Genomic DNA, 17,348 nt, shown 5'->3' with positions numbered 1-17,348 from the left:
TCGGGTTTCCTCTCCCGTACCTTCCTTGCACACTCATTCGCAATGCCTTTCTCGACATATGACTTTCATCCCTTCGCATAACACGTCCAGACGTGACAGACGATTCGCTCTTACTTTTTCCTACCTATCGGTGCAACTTTCTGGCTTCCTCTTATAAACTATATATATATATTTTTTTTTTTCTTAGCCTATTGGAGTGTCCCACTGCTGGGCAAAGGCCTCTCCCCTGGCTCTCCATAATTCCCGATTCTCCGTTACTTCCGGCCAGTTATTTAGGAAGTCGTCAAGGTCGTCCCGCCATCTTTGCCTGGGCCTGCCCCGCCCACGCTTTTTCGTCGGCATCCACTTGGTGGCTATGTTAGCCCACCTATCCGGATGCATGCGATAGACGTGGCCGGCCCAGTCCCATTTAAGCCTGGCGGTTTTTCTTCCAACGTCAGCAATGCGAGTCTTAGAGCGCAGCGTGGTGTTACGGACGCGGTCGGTCCTATATATAAAAAAAAAAACAATTTGTGAATTTGAACAAATTGAATTACGTTACAATATCGTTCCAAGTAATATACTGCCATACATAAACTGTGACTGTTTGCTTACTAAGAGTCAAACAATAGTGCATACAGCCGGACCGGCCACATAACATTCAACATCGCTCTGTCTATTGAGAGCCGAGTGCGGGTGTGTACACTAGGATGTGAATTATCGGTCGACTAATCGGCTAACAGTACAATATATTACTAACTCATTAAAGATTAAAAACTTCCAAATTAGATAGGCACCATGGAGACTAAAGCGCAAGACGACACAACCGAAGAATCGCCTCTAAAAAAAGATGTCAAAATTGAACAAATGACTGTGATAGAAAAAATTAAATACATCAAATCAAACATTACCGTGGAACCAGTGTTAGCTATGTTCGTTATGCCAAGTGTTCTTGCCATGTTGGCCACGCAAAATCTTAACTTAGACAAGGCTTGCCAAGTGAACCTAGGTTTTGGGGATGAAGTGTGTACCGCGTTAAGATTAAGAAAGCGAGCGAACCATACGTACGAAGAAGACGAAGTTCAGAAGTTAATAGCATCTGTGCAAGGATGGAAGTCGGTTATCCAGACTGCGGTCCCGACGATCCTGATGCTTTTCGTCGGAGCGTGGAGTGACAAGACTGGCAGGAGGAAGATTTGTATCCTGATGCCTATCGTTGGAGAATTCCTAACCTGCGTCCTTAACATGATAAACACGTATTTTTTCTACGGAGTCAGTGTAGAGTGGACTGTATTCATGGAAGTTTTGTTCCCGGCCCTGACTGGTGGCTGGTATACGATGTTTCTGGCTACTTTCAGCTATCTAGGCGATATAACTTCGAGAGAAACTAGGACTTTCCGAATGGGTATTTTGAGTTTGTGTATGACTGTTGGTTTTCCTGTTGGGATGGGTTTGAGTGGAATATTGTTGAGGCGTTTAGGGTACTACGGAGTGTTCAGTATATCGGCGAGCTTGCAGTGTGTGAACTTCTTCTACGTTTACTTCTTTTTACAAGATCACACGTGGCTTGAGACCAGGGAAAAGGTGAGTACTGCTAAATTTTGATAGTGAAATAGATGGTCGGTGGTTTTAGTAATAACTGTGACGTTTATACAAAAATACTGGGGTATTATGACCGTGAATCTAGTGTTTAATGTTTAAGGTTCCTATAGAACATTAATGCAAATCTGTCTCACATTTCAAACGACCACCATAAGTGTTGTTCGTGTCATTAACAGAGAGAGTACCAATCTGACGTCTGTCTGTAGGTCATCAACATTCTTCTATTAGAAAAGATGACAGTTTTGACACTCGCATTATACCTATTATATTCAGATCAGATACCTACATCAGAAAATATATTATGGAACATGTGCAATAGTGCTCTTCTCTAATGGACAGCCAGCTCTTCTCTAAGGGCCTATATCCTTTTCAAAGAAGGAAAACTTTTGTGAACATATTTTAAACATGGAAAAGCACGGTTCTCTGATTGGACTCGCGTTTAGATAATACCCATCGTCGTCACCTCTCTTTCGTGACGTGCACAGAGTGTAGCGATTATCAACTTTTCAGCCATATAATAAACGTGAATACAATCGAGCTTTTCAATATTAAATATCCTTTTGTATATCTAGGTTAAAACTACGGGCTGCACCGCTTTCTTCCTGGACTTTTTCGACTTTGCCTGCTTGAAAGACACACTTGGTATTGTGTTTAAAAAGGGAGAGAACAACACGAGACTGCGAATCTGTCTCATTCTTACAGTCGTCTTCCTTACCTTTGGACCTATGTGGGGTGAGTTCTTTTGGTGAAATCAAATTATTACAACTATTACAAGACCTATAATTGCCGTTGCACACAAAACCTAAAATTGTCGCTTAACTTCAAAAGTGGGTAAATCCATTTTGCTATAAGGTTGATTATATAAAAAATATAATATGATCTGAAAGATAATCAACCTTATAGCAGAATGGACCTTACCCGCTTTTGAAGTTAAACGACACAATTTAATTACCTATGTACCGTTGTAGGTACACAATATTTTTCAGGACACACAGAGAAAATACAACCAGTTTTCATGTTCGTTCAACAAGCTTTTTGGTTAAAATAGCGCCTACGTGCTCTTTGGTTCAAACAACAAGCTACTTGTCATTTGAATCGGCAATATATTTGAATCAACAAGTCGATTTTATAAAAACAACCTGACACATATTGTTTTAAACATACGTTTGGCTGATTCAAACGGATAAACCGCAACAAGTCGAACTTGTTAAATTCACAATGCAAATTTCTCTCAGTGCATTCTTTGACGCTTTGTGACGATCAAAATGTAGTCTTCCTCAGTTGCGCCACTACAGAAAAACAAGAGGGGGTTTGGGAGAGTCAACTGTGTGGTACAACGGATTAAATGGATACTATTCTATTAACGATTACTTCATTATAGCACCATTAGCCATGTTATAGCTGACGCTTCTATTAATAAACTTTCCCACTTATTCATAAAAAAGTTACTGAACTTATAAGTTAAGTGTGTCCCTTTCTCACAAATGCATAAGTCAACATGACAGCTAAAGACAAACTATTAGCTAATTCAAGTTTATGAATAACGCCATAAATATTAGATACAAATTACACTAATGAATGAATGCATTATATGACTACTAGTTTTGCCCGCGGCTACGCTCGCGTTAAATTCGAAGACTGTACACCCATCTTAAAGGCCGGCAACGCACCTCCAACACCTCTGGTGTTTCGGGTGTCCATGGGCGGCGGTGATCGCTTACCATCAGGCGACCTGTCTGCTCGTTTGCCTCCTATCCCATAAAAAAAAAAAAAAAAAGACTGCTGAATGCTTCATACAAATTTCCAGCCCCCATTTTAGGGAAGGGGACGGTCAGAAAAAGTAGCCTATGTCACTCTCCATCCCTTCAACCATCTCCACTTAAAAAATCACATCAATTCGTCGCGCCGTTTTACCGTGAAAGACGGACAAACGAACAGACACACACTTTCTCATTTATAATATTAAATATACTACTATATACTATATACTATATACCATACTATGAACTATGAATATTGTTTGTTACATTTGCACTCGAGTGTTTATTTTGATCTAGTAGATTATTGTACGTAATATTTTTATGCTTATTTTATAGCTGGCACATACCGGTACGGCAAATAAAATCATCAACTAAAACTTTTTACTAGGTTATGACTCAGATGCACGACAAAAATATTGGGTTGGTAAGAAAGTAATGAGCGATCGATTGAATTCCACATAAAATTTTTGAGAGAGTTCTAGAATCTTCTATGGTCGAAAGTATATAAAGGGCGAGTCGCACAGTTTCTCGTCAGTCATTCACTAGCTGTCGCCGAGCTAATATAAGGAAGAAAATGGACGAATTAAAAGTGCATGTAAGGCATTGCTTACTATATGAATTTCAGTCTGGCCATTCAGCCGCCGAAGCAGTGCGTAATATATGTCAGCGTGTTGCTCCTGAAGTTGTGTCTAAGGCCACGGCGAAACGATGGTTCCAGCGGTTTCGTAGTGGCGACTTTTCATTATCAGATCAACCTAAGTCTGGTCGACCGGTGAAGATTGATGTAGCCAAATTAAAAATCTTAATTGAAGGAGATCCGAGGCTAACGAGTCGTACTCTTGCTACCGAGTTAGGCTGCTCTCATGTCACCATAGAAACACATTTACACGAGTTGGGAAAAAACTACAAATACAGTGTTTGGATACCGCACGAACTTGATAGACATCAACTAAACTGCCGTGCCGATATCTGCATACAACTTCTGTCTTTTCGCCGCACATTCAACTGGTTGGACCATCTTATCACTGGAGATGAAAAATGGGTCTTATATATAAATCACACACGCAAACGTCAGTGGCTAGCTCTAAACGAAAAAGGAATAGAGGCACCAAAAACAGAGCCACACCCGAAAAAAGTTATGCTGTCCGTTTGGTGGGATATTCATGGTATTATTCACTGGGAACTCCTACCAAGTGGAATTACTGTTACCGCATCAGTATACTGTAATCAGCTTGAAAATTTAAACCGAAAAATCTGTCAGAATCGTCCACAGCATGCTAAAGTTTTTTTCTTACACGACAATGCTCGCCCACACATTGCAAAAGTGACTCGGCTAAAGCTATTGGAGCTAGGTTGGAAAGTGATACCTCATCCACCGTACTCTCCAGACTTGGCACCTACGGATTACGCATTGTTCATCGCTAAGCAATGCCTTGAATGAAAAAAAGTTCGATGATCAAGCCCATCTACGACAGTACATAGCTGAGTTTTTTGAATCTAAACCTAAGAACTTCTTCGCTGATGCTATTCATTCTTTACCAGAACGATGGAGACAAGTAGTATATAACGAAGGCCGTTATATTTTTGATAAATGATTAAAATAATAAATTAAATAAAAATTACAATATTGGTTATGATTCGCTCATTACTTTCTTACCAACCCAATAAATATGAAATATATCTCAAGTAAATCCGTTGATTTAAAATTCAATCCTATTTATTTATTTATCTAATACTAACTTTTGTCCGCGGCTTCGCTCTATCTAACGATACCCTACTATGACCTAGTAACTTGATATTTGCAGTTTGCCCTCCTTTCATTTTGACCATTTTCTATAATTAATATTAATTAATAAAAAAAAATACCTTCAAATTGTAGAGGTTAAGAATGTCCATAACTAAATAAATAATAAATAAATAAAATAAAAATGGTTTATTCATTAACTTCAGAACTTAACAATATACATGATGGTGTCTCTTTTTAAGTATACAAGATACCTGTGTCAAGAGACACCGCTCGCAATAACATTTTGATTTGAAAATTAAAAATTAATTAGTGTAACAATCTAACATTACAGAGATCATGCATAGTAATTAAAAGAAGAAAGCACTAGGTTAGTTTCAAGAGCCACTCGGGAGTGAGCGCGCGCGCGCGTTTGTGTGTGTGTGTGTGTGTGTGTGTGTGTGTGTGTGTGTGTGTGTGTGTGTGTGTGTGTGTGTGTGTGTGTGTGTGTGTGTGTGTGTGTGTGTGTGTGTGTGTGTGTGTGTGTGTGTGTGTGTGTGTGTGTGTGTGTGTGTGTGTGTGTGTGTGTGTGTGTGTTTGTGTGTTTGAGTGTGTGTGTGTGCGTGAGAGTGCGTGAAGTATATGTTAACATGCGAGTAACTATTCCAACATATCGATAATATGTGATAATAATGTGACAGACGGACAGACAGACGGAGAGAGCGGCGCCATAAGGGTTCCTTTTGTACTTTTTTGGTACAGAACCCTAAAAACGTCGAAATTGCGATCTCAATGCAGTATGGATCGCGCGGGTGACAGTGACTAAATGAAAATGAAAATGAAAAAAATGAAATATTTATTTTTCAAGTAGGCATATTACAATGCGCATATGAACGTCAAATAAAGCTACCGTTTCTTCAACCAAAAACGTCACACCGCACCGTATCGAATTCTAAATACTTATCGGCGTTTATTAAGCGGCGTTTATTTCTATTAAAATTAAAATAAACCTGTCAATGATATTTTGATGTTTGTTTGCATTAGCACTAACTTATGTACATTATTTTAATATTCTAAACCATTTTTAATTGTTCAACACTTAATGACAGTCAAATATGTACTTTAGTCTCTTATCTGCCACGTCTTAAGTATACGATTTGTTATGAAATAACTAGGGTACCTACTCTATTCGTGTAATGATAGTAATATGTAGGTGTAGGTACCTAGTGTACCTACCTACGTGTAGATGCGTGTATTTTATGATTTGCCTAGCTCATTTTGCCATGACCTACCTCAATTTAACCCTTAAATGCATGAACTTGACAATGATTTATTCAAATTTAAATTTTGACATGTCATAAAGTAAAATATATGATGCATAATATATACATAATATAGGTACTTATAATAATATTTGGTTGTGATAAGCAACCATTTGGAGATGCCGTTCACTTTCTCCATACAATTAGTCATTTTCCGTGACGTTTAATGTGTGTTAAACTCACTAATAAAAAAAATTGTTTCGACACACGGTGTCCAACAAATGTTTCGTGCCCACGTCTAGTAAATTTTATACCTAAAAAATAAGTTATAAACTGAAATAGATACCATACACTAAAGAGAAAGCGATCAAGCCCACTGGTGGCGAAGCCGGGAATCAATTCAAACCCAGGTCTCCAGATTTCGCGATCGCGATTTCTCTAGTGTATAGTATCTATTTCAGTTTAAAATTCATGTATAGTAGTGTTACTACATAAAAAAAAAAAAAATTTGATTTGTTCCCTACATCGCTTACGTGTAAATAAATAAACGCTTTATCACTCAGTCATATAAACGCGATTGTGTGTCAATAATTATCTTCACACTTAGATAATAATAGAAAGTAAACATTGCGTAATTTTCTAACAGTTTTCCTCAATAATACCTTATGATAGGTAATGTTTATTTAGTTATTGTCATTATTGACGAATAACACAACTCGATTCGAATTTTAATTTAATTTAATATTAGTTCCAGTTACGATATCATCGGGTGTCATTTTTTAATTTGAAATATCGACTGAAAACAAAAAAGCAATCACGATCAATATCCATACTAATATTATGTGTGTCTGTTAGTTCGTCTTTCATGGCAAAACGGAGCGACGAATTGACGTGATTTTTATAAGTGGAGATAGTTGATATCCCTTCAAGAGTGACATAGGCCACTTTTTGTCTTCTAACCGCACACTTCCCTAAAATGAGGGGTGGAAGTTTGTGTGAACGAATCCGCTGGCAGAAGCTAGTCTCTACATAGGTTTTTTTTTTATTTACTTAGAACCAAACAGTCTTATGAATAAGTATGTATATAAGATGTATTTTGCGTATTATGTCTAGCAGCCGTGAATTATTAAAAACGCAGGTACAGTGTAGGTACAGTGGGCCAAGAAAGTGGTCTGCCAGTTTTGACAAAAGTTTCTGTGAGCTCTAACCATCGCCAAGGTTGACTTGACATGGCATGACGTAAGTATCATATATAGACAGAGCAATTGTCACTGACATAATATTATTGCAAGCGGAAATCGACCTGGTTGTCTCGCAACATTCAAACGAACCTCGGGTAATAAACCACATTTTTGATCGACTGTACTGTACTACTACAGCGAATCGGGTAGGTGTACTTATTTTCCAACCGTATGTTTATTTTTATATGAACAGGAACCGATCAATCTAACGTAACGTAGTTATCTAATAGAACTTCAATCGACAGCGCGGAGGCGGGAACTTGTTTTTCAAAGAAAAGCGTCTACCCAGAGTTTTACAGGTTTAGGTATAATATGTTACTCGAAGTGCTGGTAGCCTAGCGGTAAGTACGTGCTACTTTCGTTCCGGAGGTCGCGGGCTCGAACCCCGGCTCGCAACAATGAGTTTTTCGGAATTTATGTGCCATCCATTTGATATTTGCCAGTCGCTTTTATTAGAATTAGGGCAATTAATTAAAAGACACATGGCGATTTATAAGAGTTGAAATATATTATCGCAATATAGTAAGGCAAGGTGTGCTCCTATTAATAGCTACCAAGGGACTAAAGTACAAACGAAGTCCTTAAGATTAGGAACTGTGGGCTGTTGTTTTTTATTCAATAGTTTACATGTATGAAAGAGAAAGTATAACAATATACTTGTTAGAGTAAGATAGATTTAGTTTTTTTAATTCCAACAGCTTTTCGGTGAAGGAAAACATCGTGAGGAAACCGGACTAATTCCAATACCGTAAAACACCCTATTCTCGCCTATCAAGCATAACTTCGCCTAAATTTAAAAAATGTAATTATCTAGTATACTTGGTATCAAATGTGACATATTAAACTACCATATCTATTGCAAAATTTATTTGTGGCAATATTCCTGCAACAAACTTTTGTCTACCTATCGCCTATTCACCTTTATAGTGCCTTAAAGAGTGGTGGGTGTGATAGATATTTTCATTCTCTCGAAGAATACTTTTGTGCCCAGCGCCACATGGTAAAAAGGTGAGTCCACAAAATTAATCAGTCTGTAATCGAAATTTAATGGTCTTTCACGTGAAAACATTAGTTTTCATATTTCACTGTTAGTTAAAGAGATATCTTATAAAATATCGCTAGCGAGGTCAAAATGACATCGTCCTTCCAAACTTCACCTACCCCTAGGGCTGTCACTTAGATGAATAGAAAAATTTGACTGTGTTTTTTACTAGTTAATATTTCAATATTGTTAGTAATCTACAAGGTGCACCAAGGAACCCGCATAACTTTAACTACGCGTTTCTGAAGCCAAAAGAAAGAAAAAAATTATGAATTTAAAAATATTTTACAAATTTTTTTTTTTTTTTTTTTTTTTTTGGACGTATTTCTACATAAAAAGTAAATTTTATTCATAAAGCTGTCTATTAAAATGAGTTTCTTAATTTTTTTAAAACCAATTTTTTTAAAGTTTTTCTTGTCACCTTGCACTCAATGCAACAAATGCAGTAGAAATCGGAAGTTATGTTCTAGTCAAGTTTTCCAGTAAAAAAACTTGCAAATATTATATTGGATTAACTTTATTTTATTTAAATGTAAGACTGTAACCATTGGTATGTGTCTAGTAAAGATTGCTGTTAATTATTTGTGTAGGTACATACGAGTGTAGTATATTCCATTCAAGATACACCGAAACAAAATCACCACGTGATGTGATTCGGCCATCCTGCTAACCATTGTTGTGGCACCTGAGGCATGTGATGTTTTTGTCGTCATTTTTTTATTATAATCGTTCTATCTTGTATTTGTAAATACACGCAGTATTTTAATGTGTCGTGACACTATATACATATATACCTATTAGGTAGGCATCAAAGCAGTTGCAACATTAAAGTCTGGCAAGGCACCAGGGAATGACGGAATCACGGCTAAAGTTCTGAAAGCGGATGTGCATCTGACTGGTGACATTCTCGAGCCACTATTGACGCGCATTTGGGAACAGGAACAAGTACCAGCATCATGGAAGGAAGGCGTCATCGTAAAATTACCCAAAAAAGGAGACCTATCCCAATGCTCTAACTGGAGGGGTATCAATCTGTTACCCATTTGCTCAAAAGTGCTGTGTAAGATCTTACTCTCGAGGATGGCAAAAGTAGTTGACAGTAAGCTTAGGGAGGAACAGGCGGGATTTAGACCAGGGCGTTCCTGTGCGGACCAGATAAACCTTTTGCGAATGGTCCTAGAACAATATCAGGAGATGCAGTGTGAGGTTTTTACCCTATTCGTAGACTTTGAGAAAGCTTTCGATAGGGTAAAATGGGCAAGCATATGGAGGGTTCTGAAGCTCAAAGGCGTGCCAGACAAGCTAATCAACATCATCAAAGCACTCTACCATGGATCATCGTGTAGAGTGCTTCACAAGAGTAAACTCACCGAGAGTATAAGTGTCACGGCAGGCGTCAAACAAGGTTGTTTGTTTTCCCCTCTGCTCTTTTTAATGGTGCTCGACGATGTGATCACTCGCAGAGAACGAAGAGGTTTACCTTGGACATCTGAAAAGGACCTAGAAGTTATCGACTTCGCAGATGACCTTTGCCTTATAGCAACCACGCGTGAGCAACTCCAGAACAAGGCAGAAGAACTAGCAGAAGAGGATGAAAAGGAAGGTCTGCGCATTAACTACCACAAGACAAAGGAAATGCGCCAAAATACTACCGATTCAACTCCAATGCTAATCAAAGGGAACCCAATCGAAAAAGTGACCAGCTTTTCCTACCTGGGCAGTATCGTTGACCAGAGTGGAGGAACTGACGAACGGAAGCCCGAGCCGCTTTCGGTCAGCTTAAACCGGTGTAGAGCTCCTCGACCCTGACTAGAAGAACTAAACTGAGGATTTTCAATTCCAATGTAAAGGCCGTATTACTGTACGGGTGTGAGACCTGGTTTGTCCGCAAAGACCTAATGTCAAAACTCCAAGTGTTTGTGAACAAATGCTTGAGGCAGATCCTGTGTATCTTTTGGCCTAACTGGATCACAAACGCCCACTTATGGAGAATAACTGGACAAGCACCCGTACAAGAAGAAATACAGACGCGGAAATGGCATTGGATTGGACACATCCTCAGAAAACCTGATACCCACCTATCCAAAATGGCCCCTGTCGGCCCTGTCGAAAATTCAATTAATATTACTTATTAAAAATATTTTGACGTTGATTTTGAAATGTCTTTTATACAAGGTGCTCGCGAGGAACCCAAATAACTTTAACGGCATATTCTTGGTCAAATTTTAAGACTAAAATGTCATATAAACTTTTCTAGATTTCGTCTAGTTTCAGAGTTATTGCCAATTTAAAAAAAAACATTTCCGTATTGTTACTCAGTAGAAAAGGTTTCTTAACGGCGCTGATGCGCAATTGTGGAGCATAGGACTAATTCCAATAGGTAAGGTCTAGTTTACCCTTCGGGTTGGAAGGTCAGATGGCAGTAGCTTTCGTAAAAACTAAGTGCCTACGCCAAATCTTGGGATTAGTTGTCAAAGCGAAACCCCGGCTCTCATGAGCTGTGGCAAATGCCAGGATAACGCAAGGAGGATGTTACTCGATAGATAAACGTCGCGGAAAATGTATGTATTTTTAACACGTCTTTATTAGTGTGTGACTATGTACTTAATGGAATCTAACTAATTTAACCATCTTCCAAGGATCATAGCGTTATGAAAATTGGCAGCTGTATGTAGTTCTGATGACAATGTTACAATAATATGGTACTGTCGAACTGATCTTAATAATATGATGGAATGTAGCCTCTGGATACCTACATTAGAATCCTAAATTAGCTAATTGTAAGGTGGTATATGCTTATATTTCATTTTATATATCTTTAAGGTTTCAATCCTTAGCGCGTTTTCACATCATCCGATCCGATAACGGACGTAGGACCGATATCCCATATATTTAATCCGCCATCTTAGATTTTTGCCATTGAATTCCTTCCTTCATCCGATATCGGATAGGATAATGTGAAAACGCACTTAGGAATTAAGTTTGCCTACAGCTTACACCAACACATTTATTTACAAAATAAACAAAACTGCGTTGTGTACATTATTAAACCCTTTTAACCAGTCCGATATCTAAAACAAAGAATATCCAGGCCCCGTAGCCGAATGGCATTTCTCCGACGCCAAACGAAAGCGATACGCCGCTGACTCTGTCGCGCCAATACGCAAGCGCGATAGAGATAGATATCTACTAGCGCTTCGTTTCGTGAGCGTTTCGTGAGCGATTGTGCCATTCGGCTAGCCACCCTGTTCATTTCGCCGAATTCTGGTATTTTCTATGAAGCACGGCTCGTTGAAAAATTAAAAATGGTTAAAACGCTAAACGGGAATTTTCATTTATATTGAACTCCATTCTATTTGCCGTACGCCTGCATTTAATTAAATCCATATTAATATTATAAATGGGAAAGTATGTGTGTCTTTCACGGCAAAACGGATCGACGAATTAATGTGACTTTTTAAGTGGAGATAGTTGAAGGGACGGAGAGTGACATAGGCTACTATTTATCTCTTTCTAACCCCCCACTTACCTAAAATGGGGGAGGTGGAAATTTGTATGCAGCATTCCGCAATTTTTGAATTTAACGCGAGCGAAGTCGCGGGCAAAAGCTAGTCCTTTATAAAAAAAACTGCAATAAAAGTGGTTCCAAGTACTGTTGACGGTCGAGCAGTCACATCGCCATCGTTCGTATCGGCAAACAGCCGCGTGAGTTCTCGGCCTGTAGTCAATATCGATAACCAGTAATTCTGTTTGTGTTTATTCTTTTCCACTCACTCGTATACAAGTGTACATAAGCATGGTATTACGCCGTGTCTTGCGTGGGCGACGGTCGCGCGACTGTCGCCGTCGCGTCTCATACTTCCATATCGATACGGATTACGGATTTTCAACAAAAACTTGGTACCAGCCAGCCTAGCCGAAACGACAATCTTGACGCAACTGGCTCTGCCGGCCTAGTTGAATGACAATCGTTGACGCTAGACGATGTGTGTGTGTGCTCTTTCGTAGCTATCTATCGCTCTTGCATATTGGCGCGACAGAGCCAGACTACCTTTTTGTGTCGCAGAAATGCCATTCGGCTAAATAATACGGGACCTGGATCTGTCGCGCCAATACAAAAGAGCGGTATTATCGTAAGCGTTTGTACATTTGGCTACGTACCTTAGAACTGATAGTCAGTGATCCCCTTTATATACATGCTTTATACAGTGAAATAATTATATCTAAACAAAAAATTAACAATTATTGTATCAGGGTTTTTTAGACATCAATAAAATCTAAAGTATAAAAGCTAAGATATTGGAACTTTGTATATTAAATAAGGTTAGTATTGACATCATAACCTCAAAATTCTGTTTATCTATCATATCCCAGATCCAAGTTGTGAGGGTTCAAAAGAACGACGAATCACTTCTAGAAAAGGTAGGTAGTGCCCTGCCCTTGCGCTTTGCTTGGCTCGTCTTGGCGGGGCACTACCGTGCCCCCAGAATCTCCGCAGGAGAGACCTTTTTCTGACATGTGTTAGATTAAGTAATTATAGTGAAATTGGTATATCGTATGTTCCAGGTGAACTCAGCGTGATGTATATATTCATGAGATACCGTTTCAACTGGGATGAAGTCAGGTTCAGCATCTATTCCACCTATAGCTTCGTCGCTCATTCTGCGGGTAAGAGAAAGCTTTTCGAAACTACATAAGGCTCTAATTTCTTTACTTTTCTATTTGGATGAAATGTAAATACCTATTTCCTAAGTGTACTTACGTTTCTCGACCTACCAACGGATCGACAACTGACGTTCACAATGCATCATTGTACATTTCTTTTGGCCATTAAGTAGGTTACAAGTTATGACTCCGGCAGGAGTTATTAAGAAAAACATTCCTTGCCCGGGGATTTCAATTTTTCAAGTGAATTTGCATCTGGAACAACAAGCAAGTCCCAAGCGTCTACATCTATAAACTACAATACTGGTCTTTTAGAAGCCTGAACTTGAATTTAATAAACTAATTTATGGCCATAAACATCCCTAAGGCCATTAAACAAAAAGGAAGTACACAGTATCCTTCGGCAGCTCGGCAAAAAAAAGTTAGTACAGATGTTTTGAAGGAAAATATTAGAATCATGCAAACGAAGGCTGTTTTCAGGCACATTGTTCTCCATCAGCGTGTTCAGCCGAAGGTTCCACGCGGATGACGCCATGCTGGGCATCATTTCCACCTCCAGCAAGATCCTTGGCGCCTTACTCATGGCGTTCGCTAGGAACGATTACGAAGTTTATTTATGTGAGTTCATAAAAACCTTGGTCATATCTCGAAACCATGTTGATGAACAGTGGCCGAATTAAAGAAGTGCTTGTCGTTTATTGTTTCATAGGGATGTCATGGGAAAAATGTCGGGGCAGTTAATATGAATGTCAGAATTGTCAGACAAATTAAATTACAATTAAAATTTAAACTAAATGTCAATATTCAGTGCGCTCAGACACGCAATTGCGTCTGGTGCTAGGTGCAGCAGGTCTTCTGGTGGTCCTGTGTCTGAGTGCAGAAGTGAAGAACTGCCTGTTTTTGTATATGCCATACGATTAAATAAATGTCGGGGCATTTATGGATGAGATCAGCCTGGGAATATGATAAGTAGTGTACACGAAGAGTTGCATATTCTCAGCAGCTCGCGTCTGTAAGCTAAAATGATTATGAATATTGTTGGTCTGTTGCGTTATTTTCTTTTTTAGTTTGAATAGGTAGACGTTTGACCACGATCACACCCATAATTATTTTGCAAATAATTAATGTAAAACCTTTATATCTTTGCACTTCATAGTTGGCCCACAGTCATTAGTCATTCAATCAATACCTCTTCGGTTTTAAAGTATGTTTTGATTACAGGTCCCCTCGTGGAAATACTGAATGGAACGACAGCCATTGCTTTGAGATCCATAGCTTCAAAGCTCGTTTCATATAAAGACTTAGGTAAGTTTACACCTGATGATCTCATTTTTACTCGACTATATAAATAAATATATACAACACTAGCTTTTGCCCTCGGCTTCGCTCGCGTCAGAAAGAGACAAAAAGTAGCCTATGTCACTCTCCATCCCTTTAACTATTTCCACTTAAAAATCACGTCAATTCATCGCTCCGTTTTGCCGTGAAAGAAAGACAAACAAAGTAAACAAACAGACACACACACATTCCCATTTATAATATTAGTATGGATAAACATATATTAATTTAAGAAGTTGAGGTCCTCATAGATGGCCTCATACGGTCTACGATAGCTGTATCGAACAGGACTGCAGACAAAATGGCGTCAACTGTGACGTATATAACTGTGACTCTTATGTTACAGGCAAGGTGTACTCCCTCTTCGGTGTGGTAGAGACACTGGTGCCTCTCCTCTTCGCCCCACTGTACACCCGACTGTACATCCTCACGCTGCACATATTGCCAGGAGCGTTCATGCTGCTCAGTGTTGCTGGCACCATTCCTGCTTTGGGGATATTCGGGTAAGTTGTTCCTCTCAAGGAGTTCTCACTGTATGGAGACACTAGTGCCTCTCATCTTCACCCTGACCTACACCTGAGTGTACATCCTCTACACATATGGTTGTGATTCTTGTGTAAGCAGGCGAGGTATTTATTTATTCCTGATTGGTGTGATCAATAGGCTGGTCGCTGATGCTGTGTTACAGGTAAAGTATTTTTCCCCTCACTAGCTCGGAAACACGTGTTTTGTCCTTTAATACCAGCGGGTAAAAACGCATTTTATCCACTAGTGGGTAAAGTAATTTGACCTTGAATAAAGTCAAATTAACTGCTTTAAAATTGATAAAAGTAGGTGAATCTAGTAATTAAGATGATTTACCACCTGCGGAACTACTGGAAGCAGTGATAAACGCATTTTCTTGCGTTGTAGTTTCCTCGCTATAGTGAGGGGAAAAGTTTTGTGTTACACTCGGGTGCAAATGTATTTTACTTCTCGTGTGTTAAAAAACTCGCAAGTTCAGGATTCTATTCTAGAACCACTCGCTTCGCTCGTGGTTCAACTATAGAATCCTTTCTCTTGCTCGTTTTTCAATTCCACACTCGGCGTTAAAATACAACTTTGCCCCCTTGTATAACAAATAACTATTTATTGTGTGGAAACGAAACGCTCGTAGATATCTATCTCTATCGCTCTTGCGTATTGTCGCGATAGAGCCAGACTACCTTTCGCGGCGTTTCGTTTTCGTTTCGTGTCGTAGAAATTCCATTCGGCTACGGGGCCAGTTGCGAAACAGAATCAACGAATCTTCGGGTAAAACGGCTATTGCCGAATATGGTGGTCTTATTTTTTCCATCAACTTTTCATATTTGCGATAGACATTTCTCTGCGAACGATTGTCATCTTGCCAGCGCCGCTTGATAAGATGATAAGGGTGGTAGAAATGTAAAGTAATAACGTGGCAATAACGTTCTACCTCGCAATCTAACCATTGTCAATAAAATGTAATAACATTGCTCAAAGAAATCAAAATGAGTTTCTGAATGTAACGAGAGTAACAAAATGACAATGTCGATTATTATTTATATTTTTGTCATTTCAGATGGTTCTACAACCGTCACAAAAAAGACTTGAAGGATAAAAGAATAGATTGCCCCTTGCCTCCGCCTGCGCCTGGTGACATTGCGATAGTTGCCACCTAATCCCTAACCTAATCCACTACGGAGCTGTTCGCCGGAAATGTTAACCATATCGTTAATAAATAATGAATACTTTGGGAGAAGATGAATTTCAAAGGCTTTTAATGTCACTTACGGGCCGAACGTGATTAACTAATATTATGTTACTGTGGATCGAAGACGTCCAGAAAGACCTGTTTGACCTTCAAGCGACTGAATGGCATCAGAGGACAGGAGCGAATGACGAAGTCTAATGTCAGAGGCCAAGATCTTCTTCCGTCAGTAACTACGTGTGTTACTTTTTTCCGACGTTTCGACCAAGTTTGTGACCAAGGTCGTAGTCACGAAGGCAAACTCATGTTAAATAATCGCGGTTTTTGCGTTCGATCCGTTAGTGACATTAAATATGTGTATACAACGCGAGAAATTAAAGATTTAACTTAAAGATATATAAAAAAATAGCACGCCAATAGCAAAGAAAATAGGGTCGTAACCTGATCAAATAACAAATTGTGAGATCAGAATCAACCTCAGGACTTAAATCTCAAAGCAATAGTTAAAACGTTTTAGTTGTGCTGATTCGATCATTTATAATACTTCATTAAAGGGTAATTAATAAGTTTTCTAACATGATTTTTGGAAGGTTACCTACATATTTTAAGTGTCAACATTTTTATACAATAAATAATTTGAATTTTTAATCGATTGTTTTCTTTTGATTGATACAAGTCGTTGAGATATTTTTTTCACTAGCTCGCAATGCAATGTTACAAGCTGATAATGAAAGCTAGTCAAATACACTAGACAATGGACCCTAAGTCTCTGGTCTCACCAAAAGCAAGTAAGCTACGAGCTATCGGCTATAAAAACAAACAAAAGATACTTGCTCCCGTGTAAATGGGTGAATCAACTTTTTCTTGCTTTTTGCAAGAATTACCCTTACTTATTATTAGGTCTACTTTTGTGATTTTTAACCTTACCATCGTGAATAAAGATCCTTATTTCACGTATACCAATTAGGGAAAAATTTAAAAACGATTCATTTTTAATTAAAACAATATGTGACCCAGTGGAAGAT

General features: G+C 38.7%; 1 protein-coding gene across 1 annotated transcript; it reads left to right on the top strand.

Moving 5' to 3' along the window:
- Nucleotides 1–645: 645 nt before the first annotated feature.
- Nucleotides 646–16,971, top strand: LOC125226684 (solute carrier family 46 member 3-like). The gene is made up of 7 exons (XM_048130744.1): nt 646–1,563; nt 2,154–2,313; nt 13,176–13,277; nt 13,755–13,892; nt 14,496–14,579; nt 14,959–15,115; nt 16,195–16,971. The coding sequence occupies exons 1-7, from the start codon at nt 778–780 to the stop codon at nt 16,292–16,294; spliced, it is 1,527 nt and encodes a 508-aa protein (XP_047986701.1). The 5' UTR covers nt 646–777; the 3' UTR covers nt 16,295–16,971.
- The last annotated feature ends 377 nt before the right edge of the window (nt 16,972–17,348 follow it).

The sequence above is a fragment of the Leguminivora glycinivorella genome, chromosome 5 (genome assembly GCF_023078275.1).
Source record: "Leguminivora glycinivorella isolate SPB_JAAS2020 chromosome 5, LegGlyc_1.1, whole genome shotgun sequence".
NCBI classification, from domain to species: Eukaryota; Metazoa; Arthropoda; class Insecta; order Lepidoptera; family Tortricidae; genus Leguminivora; species Leguminivora glycinivorella.
Note: the sequence above shows the minus strand (reverse complement) of the source record. Positions and strands in the feature narration are given on the sequence as shown.